The 16,258-nt window shown below is 41.5% G+C and overlaps 1 protein-coding gene across 1 annotated transcript in view; it reads left to right on the top strand.

The window, feature by feature from the left end:
• LOC121430046 (neurogenic locus notch homolog protein 2-like) overlaps positions 1–15,364 on the top strand; it is a 105,737-nt gene extending 90,373 nt beyond the window's left edge. Inside the window, exons 38-42 of the mRNA XM_041627320.1 lie at positions 803–907; positions 3,736–3,864; positions 9,032–9,085; positions 12,730–12,817; positions 15,241–15,364. Coding sequence (XP_041483254.1) covers positions 803–907; positions 3,736–3,864; positions 9,032–9,085; positions 12,730–12,817; positions 15,241–15,364 — 500 coding nt within the window. The remainder of the gene's footprint in view (positions 1–802; positions 908–3,735; positions 3,865–9,031; positions 9,086–12,729; positions 12,818–15,240) is intronic.
• The last annotated feature ends 894 nt before the right edge of the window (positions 15,365–16,258 follow it).

The raw sequence follows: 16,258 nt of genomic DNA on the forward strand, positions 1-16,258 counted from the left end.
ATGGTTCGTTAGTCCGAAAAGGAAATAAGGTTCGTTAATCATTACGTTTTCGGACTAACGAACCTTCGGAATTACAAACCTCATTTCGTTTTCGAATTGACGCACCTTCAGAATTACGAACCTCACTTTGTTTTGCGGACTTACGAACCTCAGATATCGTTTTCGGACTTATGAACCTTCTGAATTATGAACTTTCGGAAAAACGAACCTTCGGAATAACAAAGCTTCGGAATTACGAATGTATGCGATTATTTCATAGTCATTTTCAAAGTCAGCACTACTGCTATATTGAAACGCGTAATGCAGGCGTGACTGATAAAAGGTACTCCACTTGTTTTTACTCGACGACGTCGTAAGTAACCCGCCACTGGTTACGAATCGCAGGAAAAGTCCACCCCAACAAAAAGTTGATCAGAATGAAAAGAGAAAAATCCAACAAGCATGTGGAATGAGCATTGTATAATACTATTTTATTCAGTCAAGTTGGTCCTTATTGTCAAATCTACATAAAAAAAATGAAATATTGTATAATTTAAACAATAAAAAACAAAAGAGAAAGCGAGTGTGGAACATCATCGACTGGCTCATTTGAGTTGTACATATCACTGTTTTGTGAAAAAACAAAACTTTTAAATGTCATAACGTTCTTATTTTACATCAGATTTTGATGGAATTTTCAGAGTTATGCTAGTTTGATTTTCTATGTTTATTCAAATCAACATTTTTGTTTGTAAATTAATAGATACGCATGTCATACATGATATTCATTGTGTTGAATATTTATCTTTAATAAACATCTTAGCACCTTCTACCATGACGTCACCGGATCAAAATACAATCCAAAGTGGAGGCACCACAACAACGTCGCCAGTCTTGACAAAAGAAGCTCCAGCAACTCCAACAGACTGTACGTTTTATGGCTGAATGATACCTATATGTGTATTCTACTTCGTAAGCCTAATTGTTCAGAATCACGTATGGGTTGCACACCTGCTACCGATCAAAGCGCCACAAATTCAAAGCAACAAAAGGCTGCCACTCATATGCAAATAAGTACAACCGTATGTAAGCACAGCAAACACGTTCATTCACCAGTGTACTTCTGTGTGCCGATCTACGCCAGGTACCTCTCTCGGGAACTCTCCGATTTACTTAACGGGCCCTGCCCTTCGCTGCATCCGGGGCCATCCGCCTCCGGCCCAACCACTGGCTGGCGGCCAAGCAGCCAAGGACGGAAAGGAGAAGCCGGGCAAGCAAGCTCCGTGTACCATAACAAAACCGCCCCCGGACGCTGGGTCTAATGACCCCCGGTAGACCTCGCGGCAGCCCCCTGACGCGGCACCTATGGGTGCCAGGGAGGCGGAGATAGACGTCGGAAATGCGCCCTGCATGTTGGAGCTGGCCAACGCTGTGTCGACTTTACAGTCGACTGTTCTGTCCCTCCTCCCAACCACCTCTGCAGCCACCAACCAGCAGGGAGATGATGTCGATGACGACATCGAGTGACTTGTCTCTCGGCAGCCCTCCACTCAGGACCGAGCTGACCAAGGTGTATTAGGAGAGTACTCGGAACTAGTGGAGAAAGCAGACGAGGTGGTCGGCGCTTCTGTGCCAGAGAAACTGGTCGATGTCGTTAACAAGTTGATGTCCACTGGCTTAAAGGAGGACACTCTAAAGGGGAAGTTGGAGGCTTTCCCCCGACCTGAGAATTGTAAGGCCCTATCCGCCCCCAGACTCAACCCTGCAGATTTGGTCTATCTTAAAAAGTGAAACTCGAATACTCGACCACAAACTTCAGAAGACCCAGTCACTCTTACTCAAGGCGATAACTCCACTTGCCCGCGCTGCGGATGGCTTTCTCGACCCAGATAAGGCCCCCTCCATCGACCCACGGCAAACTAGCAAGCTGCTACTGGGCGGCATTGCCCTTTTGGGGGCGGCAAGCTTCGACCTGAACTTGAGGCGTCGTGAGCTAATCAAGCCTGAGTTTGATACGGCTTTTCGCCCACTATGCACGGTAAGGGTGGGTTCCTCAACCTCTAGCCTGCTGTTCGGGGACAATCTCTCCCAGAGATCAGGAACTAAAGGAAACACATCGGCTGGGCATTGGTGTACATGCCCCCCATCAAAACCGCAGGAGGTTTGCACGCCCCACTCGACAGGCTACCAGACTCTATCAAGTAGAGGGGTACCGTGACTCACGCCGCCGTTCGATGCCGGGAAACTATTTAAGGCCTCCCCGAAAATTCCCACCAAGGAGACACCGGGCCCCGCCTTTCCATCCGGACCAGCGTGGCCGTCAAACCTGTCCAAGAAACAAGCCGATTAGATCAATCGGCGTCGGTAAGTTTGCCCGTTGTTTCGGGTAGATTTGTCTCGGTTCATCCCCCATTGGAAGCGGAGTACTTAAGACCCATGGGTCTTGAACACGGTTCAACATCATTATATAGAATTCGACTGTTGGCCTTATCAGACTACTGTTCCATCTCAAATCAGTTTCAGCGAACCTGAAATGATATTAATTGACGCAGAAATTTAAAATCTGCTCAAAAAGGAGGCTATTGTACCCTGTATTCATGTGAAGGGTGAATTCATTTCCAATATATTTCTTACACCCAAAAAAGACGGCTCTTTTCGACCCAACTTTTTCTTCCAAATAGCTCTAATTCCCTCCCGTAAGCGATTTGGATGAGCCTTGTCATTTTGAAAACTGGTGAATGAGCATTTTTGCATATGAATGGCAACCTTTTGTTTGAATTTGTGGCGTTTTGATCGGTAACAGGGTGCAACCCATACATGATATCTCAGATTAGGCTTTACTTCGTAGAATCATAATTAAACTTCATTGTTAAATTTCAATTAAATCTCGTTTAATTCATTGATTCAATTTAATGTTTCATCCACTATTGGTTTCAAACCGGTAGTTTAATTCATATCAGAAGCCTTCTCTTTCGCCCCTTTTATCGTATTCACTTCCTGTAATAATGATCCATGGTTTACATGATCTTTCCTTTGTTCATTACTACTAATAAAAACGGTATGTATTCATCGAAATTTAAAAAAGTCGAAGGCACAAAGTACATAGATGAAAGAAAACAATAAATCCTGAACATATGATAAGTGGCATAACCATGCTAGCCGAAATTCGTTAACGTTGCAGATTTTACATAATAAATAGGCCTACTAGTCAGAACTTCAGATTTCTAAAATGTACCTTGGCGAGAGAGAGAAAAGAGACGGTGAGAGAAGACTGAGAAAGAAATAGACTGCCGAAAATAAGTAGGCAGATATAGACTAGTCTACAAATGTAGACCCACATCTGCAGTGTGTGTACCACAGCTGATTCAAGGAGTCTGCGCATAGCAGGCTAGGTCTACTATGGCTGCAGGCTGGTTTGCTTCGCAAACCAGTAGCAGATCCCACCTCACGAGCCATTCAGAATCTGCATAGCAGACTAGATAAAGACAGAGGCAGGTCATTAACAGCGCTTGTAAGCCTATGCGTTTACGGCGTGCGATTAATAGATTCTTCATACTGACATTTTTTTCTCTGAAATGTTACGTGTACTTTCTGAATACCTCATGATTTCATTTTTCCTGTAATTGTATGTGACTGTTATACATTTTGATGTCATCACTGATAGGCCTATTAGGCCGGCCGTCGGTTTTGGCGGGTGTGATTTTTTAATAAAGAATAAAACTAAACTAAGCTTCATGTTATCATTTCATTAAACAGCACATCCTACGACTCAAAACACCGGAAACACAGCCACACTGGAAAGGACAGAAGTCACAGGGTTGGAGACACTAGAACCTTCACTCTCTTACTCTCCGTCTTCTGCAGAACCCACCGACCATCCAAGAGGTATTTGTAATGTTAAAGGGGGTATTAAACCACGTCATTATTCACGTAAAAGAATATACATAAGGTTAAAGAAACCGGAGAGTGAAAAGGTAATATTAAATCATATTCCCCAATGAGCTGAAGCATTAGACTTTATCTTTTCCATTTGAATATCATGTCAATTTGGGAATATGCCGACAGTCACATGGGGTCCGTTGCCGGAAGAGTTGCGTTTAAAGTCAATATATCAATCGCAAACCCCAAATTCCAAGGACCCCCGTTTTCACAAACATTTGTAGTTCTGAAGCCCGTTCCCAGGACTCCTTTTTACAATAAGCCCTCTCCCAGGCCCCCATTTTTTTGTCTCGCCCACGGTACACCCCCACCACTTTTTTGGTCGAGTGCCCCCCTCCCCTGGGTACTCTAATACTGGTCTGACTAAGGATTTATAGGCCATGACTTTGACATCCCTTGGACAAAACCATAATTTTGTGGGCATTGTTAGCTGTTTTATCATCCACTTGTTCCCTCCATGATAGTTTATTGTCCCGCTGAACGCCCAGATATGGATGTGACATTGTCTTTTCTAACACCTGTCCACAAAAAGTATAATTCTTGAGAGGAGGCGATTTCTTCTTAGATACTGCCAAAACGGCGCACTTTGAAGGATTGAAGCTCATTTTCCATGTACTTTGCCATTTTTCCAGCGACCGGAGATCATCTTGCAAGTTGCACATGTCTTCCTCTTTTGCCACTTGGGTATACAACAAGCAGTCGTCCGCGAACAATCTAGCCTGACATTTTAACTTGTCAGGCATGTCGTTGATATATGTCAGGAACATCAGTGGTCCGAGAACTGTTCCTTGCGGAACGCCTGATACAATTTCTTTCGAGGATGACGTACTCCCTTCACATATTACCCTCTGTGTCCTTCCAGTCAAGAAACCCTGGACCCAGTTTGGGAGATTTCTTTTTACTCCATAATGATTAAGTTTACCCAGGAGGCGTTCGTGCGGTACCCTATCAAAGGCCTTTGTGAAGTCCAATATTGCCATGTGAATGGAATCTCCCCTATAGCCTATCAAGAGTTTTGCTGCATCATTAAATGTTAAAATCAACTGTGTTTCTGTAGAACGCCTCGCTCTGAACCTAGTCTGCTAGGCAAACCCTTCGCTCGAGTTAAGGGTCTGAATGTGCAGCTTACTCATGCCTTGTGTACTGAAGGCAAGTTTTGCCTGTGCTAGTCTTTGCGTGGAGGCACACTTGTTGATGAAAGTTCCAATGAGGGTCTGTGCCTGCAGACTACTCTGAACCCATGTTGAGAGTCCACCAGAATCTTTTAGTCTTCAAAATGGTCCATGATGTGGGAGTGGACAATGTGTTCCAGGACTTTGCTCAGAACACATGTCAGAGAAACCGGTCTATAGTTATCTGGTGATTGCTTATTTCCTTTCCTGAAAACAGCACAGATATTTGCCTCCTTCCATTGGCGGGGAAGGGTGCCAGTATCCACTGATGTTTGAAACAGATCGGTGAGAATAGGTGTCAACTTATCCGCGAACATCTGTAGGAACCATGGAGGAATCTGATCCGGTCCTGGAGCTTTATTGGGACTGAGGTTCCGAAGTTGTTTGAGTACACCCTCTTCATAGATTTTCAAATCTGAAATCGCTGGGATGTTGATTGTGCCCAACTCCGGGATATTAGAACAGTCGTCATGTGTAAATACTCCTGCAAACTGAGTGTTGAGGATTTCTGCCTTTTCCCTTCCATCACTAATTATCTTGTTATTAACTATCAGATCTGCTACGCCTGCCTCACCATTGCCAAGTCGTTTCATGTAAGACCAAAACTGCTTGACATTATTGATCAGTGCGTCCGAAAGTCTATTAGACACAAACTCATGCTCTGATTTCCGATTTCTGATTTCTTTAGTATACTGACAGGAAAAGCGTGCCTGTTTAGGACTGTTTGTAGTAACTCATGAGGAGGATACATATCTCACTACACAGATAGTACGAGTGCCGAGAATGAGTTGAAATTTCTTTATATTCTGACCTGAAAACTTGATATTCTAAGCATTTTTGGTACCAATGATTAAGATTTGTATCTAAAAGAAGAATAGATGCGAGCGCGAAGCGCGAGCTGAAAATTTTGATATTTCGCTCTGAAAAAAAATGACAGTTTAATGGACGTTTTTGATAAAGAACAAGATATATACATGTATCCAAGAAAAGATGATTGCAAATCGAAGCAGGAGTTCTTTTGAGGCTTATCACTGAAAACGGGACATTTACATTCACCTATTTAATCATGAAAAGTATGGGTTTTTACTACAAAAATGATGCGAGCGCGAAGCGTGAGCTGAAATGTTTATATTCCAATCTGAAAAGCGGACATTTTGAGCACGATTTTAAATAAAGAAAGAGTTGAGTATCTCAATCTCGCTTGCTGACCATTACAATCTTTTTTTTTTAATGCATATCCGGATTTTTTTTTTTTTATATGTTTCCCCAATATTTTCATTGATGTCGCGATCCCCCCCCCCCCCCAGGATCGACGCCTCTGATCTATAGTAATGTTTAAGGAATACATTGCGTCAAATTAGCTAACAAATTGATGAGTAAAATACTTATCTGATCCACTCTGTAGACTGCAAAACCAAATCCAAGTAGACACTGAATAGTTACGTTATTCCCGCCAAAAGATGTCCGGTGGACTTTCTCAGTTTATGCTAAAAAGTTCAGTTCCTTTCGACTTTTCATTAAAATGTCTTTCTTTAAAAAAAGGGATGTCCAGTTATTGTTTTAAATCTTTAAAAATACCACGGGCTAAAAAAAGGCAGTGTGTAATAAAATCAAATTTTCACTGCTGATTCAGTGATTTGACCGACAACATCATCATGTAGCAGGCTGTAAAGACACTCTCAGCAACACACACTTTCACATTCACGAGTCGCTAGATCTCCCAAGTGGCGAGTCGCTTCGGAGCCCGATTAACTCGTTGAGAAAAAAATGAAGAAGAACGCTTCAAAAATGATCTTTTTGTAAAAATCACTATACACAAGCTTCTGATATGCTTTTAAGATATTGCTTGACAAAATTGCTTTATTAAAAATGCGATAAAAAACCAAATCAAAGGTTAAAAAAACTTAAAAACGCGGAGGGACAGTAGCAGGGAGCACACGTCCTTCCCACACGAGAGCCACGCACGTATAATATCAGTAAAAGTATGTCCACCAGAAAGCTAAATTTTCGCTGACTTTATCTGCCCTCTTTTCCTTCAGCTTTGCTTTCTTTTTAATTCATTTTCTTCTTAATTACATTTAATTTTCGTTATGACTCAATTCGTAAAATAATCAATATATGCATACCGCATCATGACTGATGAGTGTACAATAAACAAATAAGTTTAACACAGGGCGACATCGAGGTTGAATCATAGATCTATTAAGCTTTATGGTTGAATTGTAAGTCATTTTGTACTGTTTAGCTAACTAATATCAAGAGAAATCTTTGTTTTATCTAAATTAAACTCATGACGAGATAATGACGATTACAGACTTGCCTCTTTAGTGTCTTTGCGCTACGCTGTCCAGGTGGTCCAGGCAGTACTCGGAGAACCGTCACGACCGCGTTTCCGCGTTTGCAGGGTAATTTTGGATCCGATCAGTTAACATTTTCCTCGCGGCGAAGCTTGTATGCATTAGTAGCGACTCGTCCCCTTTCCCGCTTAAGTTTCTGCGGTAGATCGGTACGAATAGATATGCCGGCGTACTCCGGGTTGCAGGTCTCTCTGGCTGCAGGATCTGTCTGCTGCTGACGCGGCTGAAACTCATACGCACGTAGAAGGCGGTCCCGGTCCAGCATCGAAGCGAAGCGAATTATGATGGGGCAGGGTTCGCTATTTCGTTGACCCTCGGGATGTTTGATGCGCTGAGTCGAACCAGGCAAGCGATGAGCGTTGACAATAGGGATCCTAGAGGCAGTATCGGGGTTGATTTTCAAGAAGTTAGCAAACGTAAGTCACGGGTGGTAGCAATAATATCATTTTTTTTGTCTGGCAATCCATATACTAATGAGTTCTGCTTCCTTTGATGAATTTCCATTTGAATCAGCTTCTCGATCCTCAATTTCATCTTCGTGATTTTTAATTTCTTTTTTTTTTTAGTGATGGAATCTCATTCATCTCAATCGCGGCGATTCTGTTGTCTGTAAAATTAGTACTCGCTTCCAAATCTGAAACGTCCTTTTTTGTCTGCGTTAAATCGGCCTTAATTCTGTTTAATTCACCGATGACTGAATCTAGTTTTCCACCCGCGGGGGGGCATTCAGTATAATGCATAGCGGGTATGTGCCGCGGAGGGGACCCCAATTTTGACACTCAAATTTCCGTTCCAAGGCATAGCATTTTTTTTTATTATTGGGGAAAGAACAAAGAAAGCCGCTCCGAAGCATAGCATTTTCTTCTTATCGAGAAAAAAAAAGAAGAAATCCGCTCCAAAGCTTCGCAAATTTTTCGTTACGCCGTTCCGGTCGCATTAATTTAGGTGAAAGGCGGCCGCAGAGCACTGTCCGACCATCGGCCGTGCCGCAGACCCCACCACTTTTTTTGGTCGAGTGCCCCCCCCCCCTCGGCTCTCAGGTCGATGGTAGAGGTGGAGTCATTTGCCACGGCATGCTGTTCCGGTGCCTTACTTGCGTTCGGTACTTGTTCAGTGCTTGGTGCGGCGGCCATGTTTTCTGGTTTATGGCTCAGTTTTCATTTATTTTTTGTGTCCAATTCTTACTTTTCTGTACACGGCGAAGATTGTATGCAGAATCCCTTGTTGACTTATTCATTGCTCATCAAGATGAACGTTGCATGAGCGTATATGGGCGTAATTCTCACAATAGTTTGATGAAATTCGGGAGCTCGTAACTGAAACGTCCGTTCGCTACGATGTCATTATGTCATTATAATCTAAAATGGTGATCATTGCGAGTTGCTAACAGCAATTTGAGCATGTTAGCTCTAGGTGGGACGATAGATTCAGTATTTTACTGGTACTTGATCCATTTGAAAATTATAGGCATTATTCCAATAAGTTGACTGCTCTTTCTCTCTCTATCCTTCTCCCCCTCCCACTCTCTCTTTCTATTATATGCCCTCCCCACCCCCCCCCCTTCTATCTATCTCCCTTATCAAGGTACTACAATAGACCGGGCAACGCTGACTCCTACGGGATCTTTTGATTTATTGAGTATGTATCTACCATTCCACTTTAAATGAAGAAAATAAAACGAATTTAATTATATTCAAATAGTCATTTATAGTGCAAATGGAAATAAAGTAGGGGAGGAGGAGAAGAAGAAGCAATATCAGCCGTGTAAAGTAGTACTGTAGTAGTGGATATACACTCAGCAAAAAAAGTTCTTGGACACTTATAAAATATTAAAAGATATTTGATTAAAGACAAATTATTGTGTGTCAACATGACCAGACAATGTTCCTCTTCCAGTATGACGTGAAATTTTCATGTAAACAGTCATACATGGGTGGTTAAATGCTTTAAACAATAGCAATGTCAGTAAAAGAAAATTGCAAGAAATGGATCAGTCAGTGTATGGCTGGTTACAGGCATTAAACAATAGCAATGTCAGTTAAAGAAAATTGCAAGATAACGATCAGCCATTCTTTCAGTTGTAAAAGTTTATGTGGCATATATCCATCAAACGATAAAAGCAAACTTTAAGTCAAATACCACTCTAAAAGACAAAAGAAAGTTATCCACCTTGGATGCATCACTTTTCCACTAGAATTTTAAATCAAAGTTTATCGATGAAACAAATGTCAAATTCCAGCATCTTGGCATAAGCAAAAGAAAATTCAATATCTCGTTTGTCCACCCTGGCTCTGAATGTGTGCAGCATATCGACGTCGCATACTTGTCACAAGTCGGCGAATTTGCTCTGGGGTGATGTCCCATTCTTCTCGGAGATAACGCCGGATATCTTGAAGAGTAGGTGGTTTCAGACCGCCTCGAAGTTCGCCAGTTCCAGGTATTCTCTGATCGGGAAATTTACCCCGATCAGAAAATACCAGGTATTTTGGTAATGTGAAAGCAAACTACGCGTAATATCCCCGAAAGAAAATACCCGCTAAATAGTAGGTACTTGGCGAAATTACGAGAACTTTCGTGGGGATTTTTCCAAGGTCGCAGGTATTTTGGCGATGTGAAAGCAAATTACGGGAACTTTTAGCCCAGCGTGTCGTTGGGCGCGGCGGCGTGGGTGGCTGCTGGGCTAGTGATTTTGAATTTCGCGCCTTGCCTGCTTATCAGACCATACTGCGCATGCTCGTAACTTCGGGAACTTATCCCGAAGGATGTGTTTCGGGGCGGTGTGAATGCAGGAATAATTAACGGGTATTTTTTAGCCTTAAAAAGTTCTCGTAATTTAACGGGGATTCTTGTGATCTAGGCGGTTTGAAACCGCCTACTGTCTCCTGGTTGAATTCTTTGATTGACCGATTTTCCTAGCTGATTCGAACAGTTTCTTCTCATGGATCGCCTCGAAGTTCGCCAGTTCCAGGTATTCTCTGATCGGGAAATTTACCCCGATCAGAAAATACCAGGTATTTTGGTAATGTGAAAGCAAACTACGCGTAATCTCCCCGAAAGAAAATACCCGCTAAATAGTACGTACTTGGCGAAATTACGAGAACTTTCGTGGGGATTTTTCCAAGGTCGCAGGTATTTTGGCGATGTGAAAGCAAATTACGGGAACTTTTATCCCAGCGTGTCGTTGGGCGCGGCGGCGTGGGTGGCTGCTGGGCTAGAGAGTTTGAATCTCCCGCCTTGCCTGCTTATCAGACCACACTGCGCATGCTCGTAACTTCGGGAACTTATCCCGAAGGATGTGTTTCGGGGCGGTGTGAATGCAGGAATAATTAACGGGTATTTTTTAGCCTTAAAAAGTTCTCGTAATTTAACGGGGATTCTTGTGATCTAGGCGGTTTGAAACCGCCTACTGTCTCCTGGTTGAATTCTTTGATTGACCGATTTTCCTAGCTGATTCGAACAGTTTCTTCTCATGGATCGCCTCGAAGTTCGCCAGTTCCAGGTATTCTCTGATCGGGAAATTTACCCCGATCAGAAAATACCAGGTATTTTGGTAATGTGAAAGCAAACTACGTGTAATCTCCCCAAAAGAAAATACCCGCTAAATAGTACGTACTTGGCGAAATTACGAGAACTTTCGTGGGGATTTTTCCAAGTTCGCAGGTATTTTGGCGATGTGAAAGCAAATTACTGGAACTTTTAGCCCAGCGTGTCGTTGGGCGCGGGAGCTGTGGGTGGCTGCTGGGCTAGTGATTTTGAATCTCGCGCCTTGCCTGCTTATCAGACCATACTATGCGCATGCTCGTAACTTCAGGAACTTATCCCGAAGGGTATGTTTCGGGGCGGTGTGATTAGCCGATAACAGTTCCCGTAATTTAACGGGAATTCTTGTGATCGAGGCGGTTTGAAACCGGGAAGAATCACCCCAGAGCAAATTCGCCGACTTGTGACAAGCATGTGACATCGATGTGCTGCACTCATTCAGAGCCAGGATGGACAAACGAGATATTGAATTTTCTTTTGCTTATGCCAAGATACTTAAATTGGACATTTTTCATCAACATTTTTTAACTTAAAAATCCAGTGGAGAAGTGATGCATCCAAGGTGGATAACTTTCTCTTCACTTTTAGAGTGGTATTTGACTTTAACTTTGCTTTTATCGTTAAATGGATATTGATGCCACATAAACTTTCACAACTGAAAGAATGGCTGATCGTTTTCTTGCAATTTTCTTTTACTGACATTGGTATTGTTTAATGTCTGTAACCAGCCATGCACTGACTGGTCCATTTCTTGCAATTTTCTTCTACTGACATTGCTATTGTTTAAAGCATTTAACCACCCATGCATGACTTTTCACATGAAAATTTCATGTCATACTGGAAGAGGAATATTGTCTGGTCATGTTGACATTCAATAATTTGCCTTTAATCAAAATATTGGTATTGTTTAATGTCTGTAACCAGCCATGCACTGACTGGTCCATTTCTTGCAATTTTCTTCTACTGACATTGCTATTGTTTAAAGCATTTAACCACCCATGCATGACTTTTCACATGAAAATTTCATGTCATACTGGAAGAGGAATATTGTCTGGTCATGTTGACATACAATAATTTGCCTTTAATCAAAATATTGGTATTGTTAATGTCTGTAACCAGCCATGCACTGACTGGTCCATTTCTTGCAATTTTCTTCTACTGACATTGCTATTGTTTAAAGCATTTAACCACCCATGCATGACTGTTCACATGAAAATTTCATGTCATACTGGAAGAGGAATATTGTCTGGTCATGTTGACATACAATAATTTGCCTTTAATCAAATATCTATATGGAATATTTTTACTTTTATAAGTGTCCAAGAACTTTTTTTGCTGAGTGTAAATAGAAAAAGAAGAAGAGACGACGAATAAGAATAAGAGGAAGCAGTAGTAGTAGTAGTGGTAGAGGCAGTAGAAGCAGTAGTTGTAGTAGCAGTAGAAGTAGTAGTAATAGTAGTAGTAGTAGTAGTAGTAGTAGTAGTAGTAGTAGTAGTAGAAGAAGTAGTAGTAGCATTAGTCGCAGTAGTAGTAGTGGAAATTGATTATGTTGTAAAGAAAATTAAGTATAGTGAAGATATTGTTGGTGATAGTAATAATCCTAAATGATGTTGTTAGTAGTTCCTGCACTTCTGCTACCAGCAACAGAAGTAGTGGCATTTGCATGAACAAGGAGTAATTAAATATATTCACAAACTTTCATGTTTATAGTATGATTCTTTATGGCCTTTCCTATTATCCAGCAACCGTCATCATCATCAATGCCATATTGGTCGTTATCATCATCATCGGAACGTCAGTAGCAATAGGACGTTACTGCTTGAAGAAACGGTAATAGTTTAATCACCAATTTCATAATAGTATCGCAAAAAAAACTTTCAGAATTGATAGATAAAAAAAAAATCTATAGTAATAAATCGAGAGATTTTGTATTTACCATACAGCAGACGTATGAGTGCTTATTGTTTTATATTGTTGTATATGACTAATGTATATGGCAATATACAGGCTGTATGTACAAACTAATGTTCCTCATTTGGGGATCATAGAGAAAAAAAAATAGGTCTACGAGATGCAAATAAAACCATTACATTTTCAATCATTCCCGTTTGTTGTGGATGTATGACTTTTTATATTATTATATATAGTATACAAAAGATGCTTGCACATTGGTTCATTGTGCGATCTATCCTCACTCGAGTTGAGGCTCTGTTCAATCCATTGCACGGGGTCGTTTTAGACTAAATGCGATGGGTTAAACAGAGCCTCAACGAGAGTGGAAAGGTCGCATAAAGGAGGAATGAAGACATGCATCATTTGGTTTATACAACAACTCTTTTAGATTGTGTTATTTGGCGAAATAGAAAAAAAGAAGCAGATGGAAATGAAATATATATTTTTTACCTGGAAACCCATTTTCTCTGATAACATGAAAATTTTCCCCAATGTAGGCAGTTAATTATTATTTTGTGACGCGCTAGCCTTGATTAATGAATCTAAGTGCGTACCGACGAATGTAGAGGGCAGCAACACTCTGCAGTACTGTATTTTACGAAGGTCCACTCTTCTCAGATTTTGTGACCACTAAGCTCCGCCTCTCATTCAGAGAATCGTTAGGGTAGATTATAGAGTTGGTTTTTGTCTCACCTGCGAAGCAAAGTGAGACTATAGGCGCCGCTTTTCCGACGACGGCGGCGACGGCGACGGCGGCGGCGGCGGCGTCAACATCAAATCTTAACCTGAGGTTAAAGTTTTGAAATGACGTCATAACTTAGAAAGTATATGGACCTGGTTAATAAAACTTGGCCATAAGGTTAATCAAGTATTACTGAACATCCTATTAGAGTTTCATGTCACATGACCAAGGTCAAAGGTCATTTAGGGTCAATAAACTTAGACCATGTTGGAGGAATCAACATCGAAATCTTAACCCGAGGTTAAGTTTTTGAAATGTCATCATAACTTAGAAAATATATGGACCTAGTTCATGAAACTTGGACATAAGGTTAATCAAGTATCACTGAACATCCTACATGAGGTTCATGTCACATGACCAAGGTCAAAGGTCATTTAGGGTCAATGAACTTTGGCCAAGTTGGGGATATCTGTTGATTTCCCCTCATAACTTTGAAAGTTTATGGATCTGATTCATGAAACTTGGACATAATAGTAATCAAGCATCACTGAAAATTTTGTGCAAGTTTGAGGTCTCATGATTAAGGTCAAAGGTCATTTAGGGTCAATGAACTTTGGCCGAATCGGGGGGGGTATCTGTTGAATTACCATCATAACTTTGAAAGTTTATGGGTCTAGTTCATTAAACTTGGACATTAGAGTAAACAAGTATCACTGAACATCCTGTGCGCATTTCAGGTCACATGGCCAAGGTCAAAGGTCAATGAACTTTGGCCGAATTGGGTGTATCTGTTGAATTACCATAATAACTTTGAAAGTTTATGGATCTGATTCATGAAACTTGTACATAAGAGTAATCAAGTATCACTGAACATCCTGTTCGAGTTTTAGGTCACATGATCAAGGTCAAAGGTCATGTAAGGTCAATGAACTTTGGCCATGTTGGGGTTTTTTGTTGAATAACCATCATATCTCTGTAAGTTTATTGGTCTAGTTCATAAAAAGTGGACATAAGAGTAACCATGTATCACTGAACATCTTGTGCGAGTTAGAGTAGTATTCAAAGTCAGCACTGCTGCTATATTGAACCGCGTGATGCAGGTGAGACGGCCAGAGGCATTCCACTTGTTATTTTCATTTGTTTAATTTTACTATTTTTATGGATCATGAGAAATCCAAGAAAGAATGTCAAATACTATTTTCGGAATCTTAATGTATTTTTTTTTTTTGAAGTAAGACAAATGGTAATCATGACTCTCCCGATTCTTGTAGTTTGCACATCAATAAGAATACACAGTCTGATGACACTGTATTACCGTTCTTCTGCTAAATTTCGCTGCCCCTACCAAAAGTACACTAGCCAACACCAAAGCACTATAGCACCTCACCAGTTCCTCCTCTCCTATCTCATATTACTTTCCCCATTTTTATCCCACTCACACTACCCCCCCCCCCCTCAAGCACACGTTCTGTCTCTCTCTGCCTCTCGTTGTTTATTTTCAGTGCTTCCCGAACACAATGTATACATCGTTCCCGACTCTTGTCATTGAGATGAAGTAGACCTATAGGCAGATAGGACTTCCACATTATCAGTCTTCCTTGTTGCCCTTTTTTTACAGGCATAAACGTGATAATCAAGGAAAAGATGAACCTTTGTCCGGTCCTGAAGCTGAAGCTGCAGAGCTATTCGCTACTCAGAGGAAGCACGGACAACTGATGTTCCAACGGGTCGACTCTGGATAAGATCGTAAACACCGTCGTACTTGAGCCGGTATCCACTAGCTATAACACGGGACATCCCACGACGAAAAGTGGCCGGCAACTTCCTCCGTTACCACTGGAGGTGGAACTGATTGAAAATGAAGAGATTTACAAGAAACACCAGAGCGAGGGCGGCTATGAACACGTTGATGATGGAGGCGATAGCCAGCAGGGACAGGAAAGTGACTATGATAGTCTGGAACCCGAGAATAAGATTGATGTTGATGTTGACTCGGATGTTGTTCATGGTGGATACGAGCCTGTGTACGAGCCAGGACTCCCGAAGGACCATGCTTACGAGGAAACCATTGAACAGAGTGCTCGGAAGCATAGACATGAAGACAGCATAAAGTATGAGAACTGTACCGCTGAAACAAATCATGGGCTGACTGACATTAAACCACAAGCCCCCAAAGGAACTCAGAACAATGAATTTCATATGGTCCTCACGGTTGAGACAGAATGCTAAATATGCAAGAAATATAAACCCCAGTCACGCCAACACGATTCCTAAAAATCTAACATGGCAATCTCCAGAACATGCCGGCATGATCCGGGGAGGTTTAGATTTTTTTTTATTTTGATAATAAAAAAAATCCCGCGGATTAAGTGTCGACGAGACGAACGTTGATAAAGAGTATACGCTGCAGTATCAACACGGCGCTTACATACCGGCATAATAGTCCAAATTGACTGTTCTGCTAAAGGCATGATCACACCGCCCGAGCGTTGTTGGAGCGGTCGCTCGGCGGTGTGACAAGGCCTTAACTTAAGGCATTTGAACTGTGAGATTTAATTACCGACAGGACTAAACATCACTTTCAATAACGAACCTATCATCAGTTTGTATACGAATGCATGCGTTTTTATACTTAA

The sequence above is a fragment of the Lytechinus variegatus genome, chromosome 1 (genome assembly GCF_018143015.1).
Source record: "Lytechinus variegatus isolate NC3 chromosome 1, Lvar_3.0, whole genome shotgun sequence".
NCBI lineage: Eukaryota > Metazoa > Echinodermata > Echinoidea > Temnopleuroida > Toxopneustidae > Lytechinus > Lytechinus variegatus.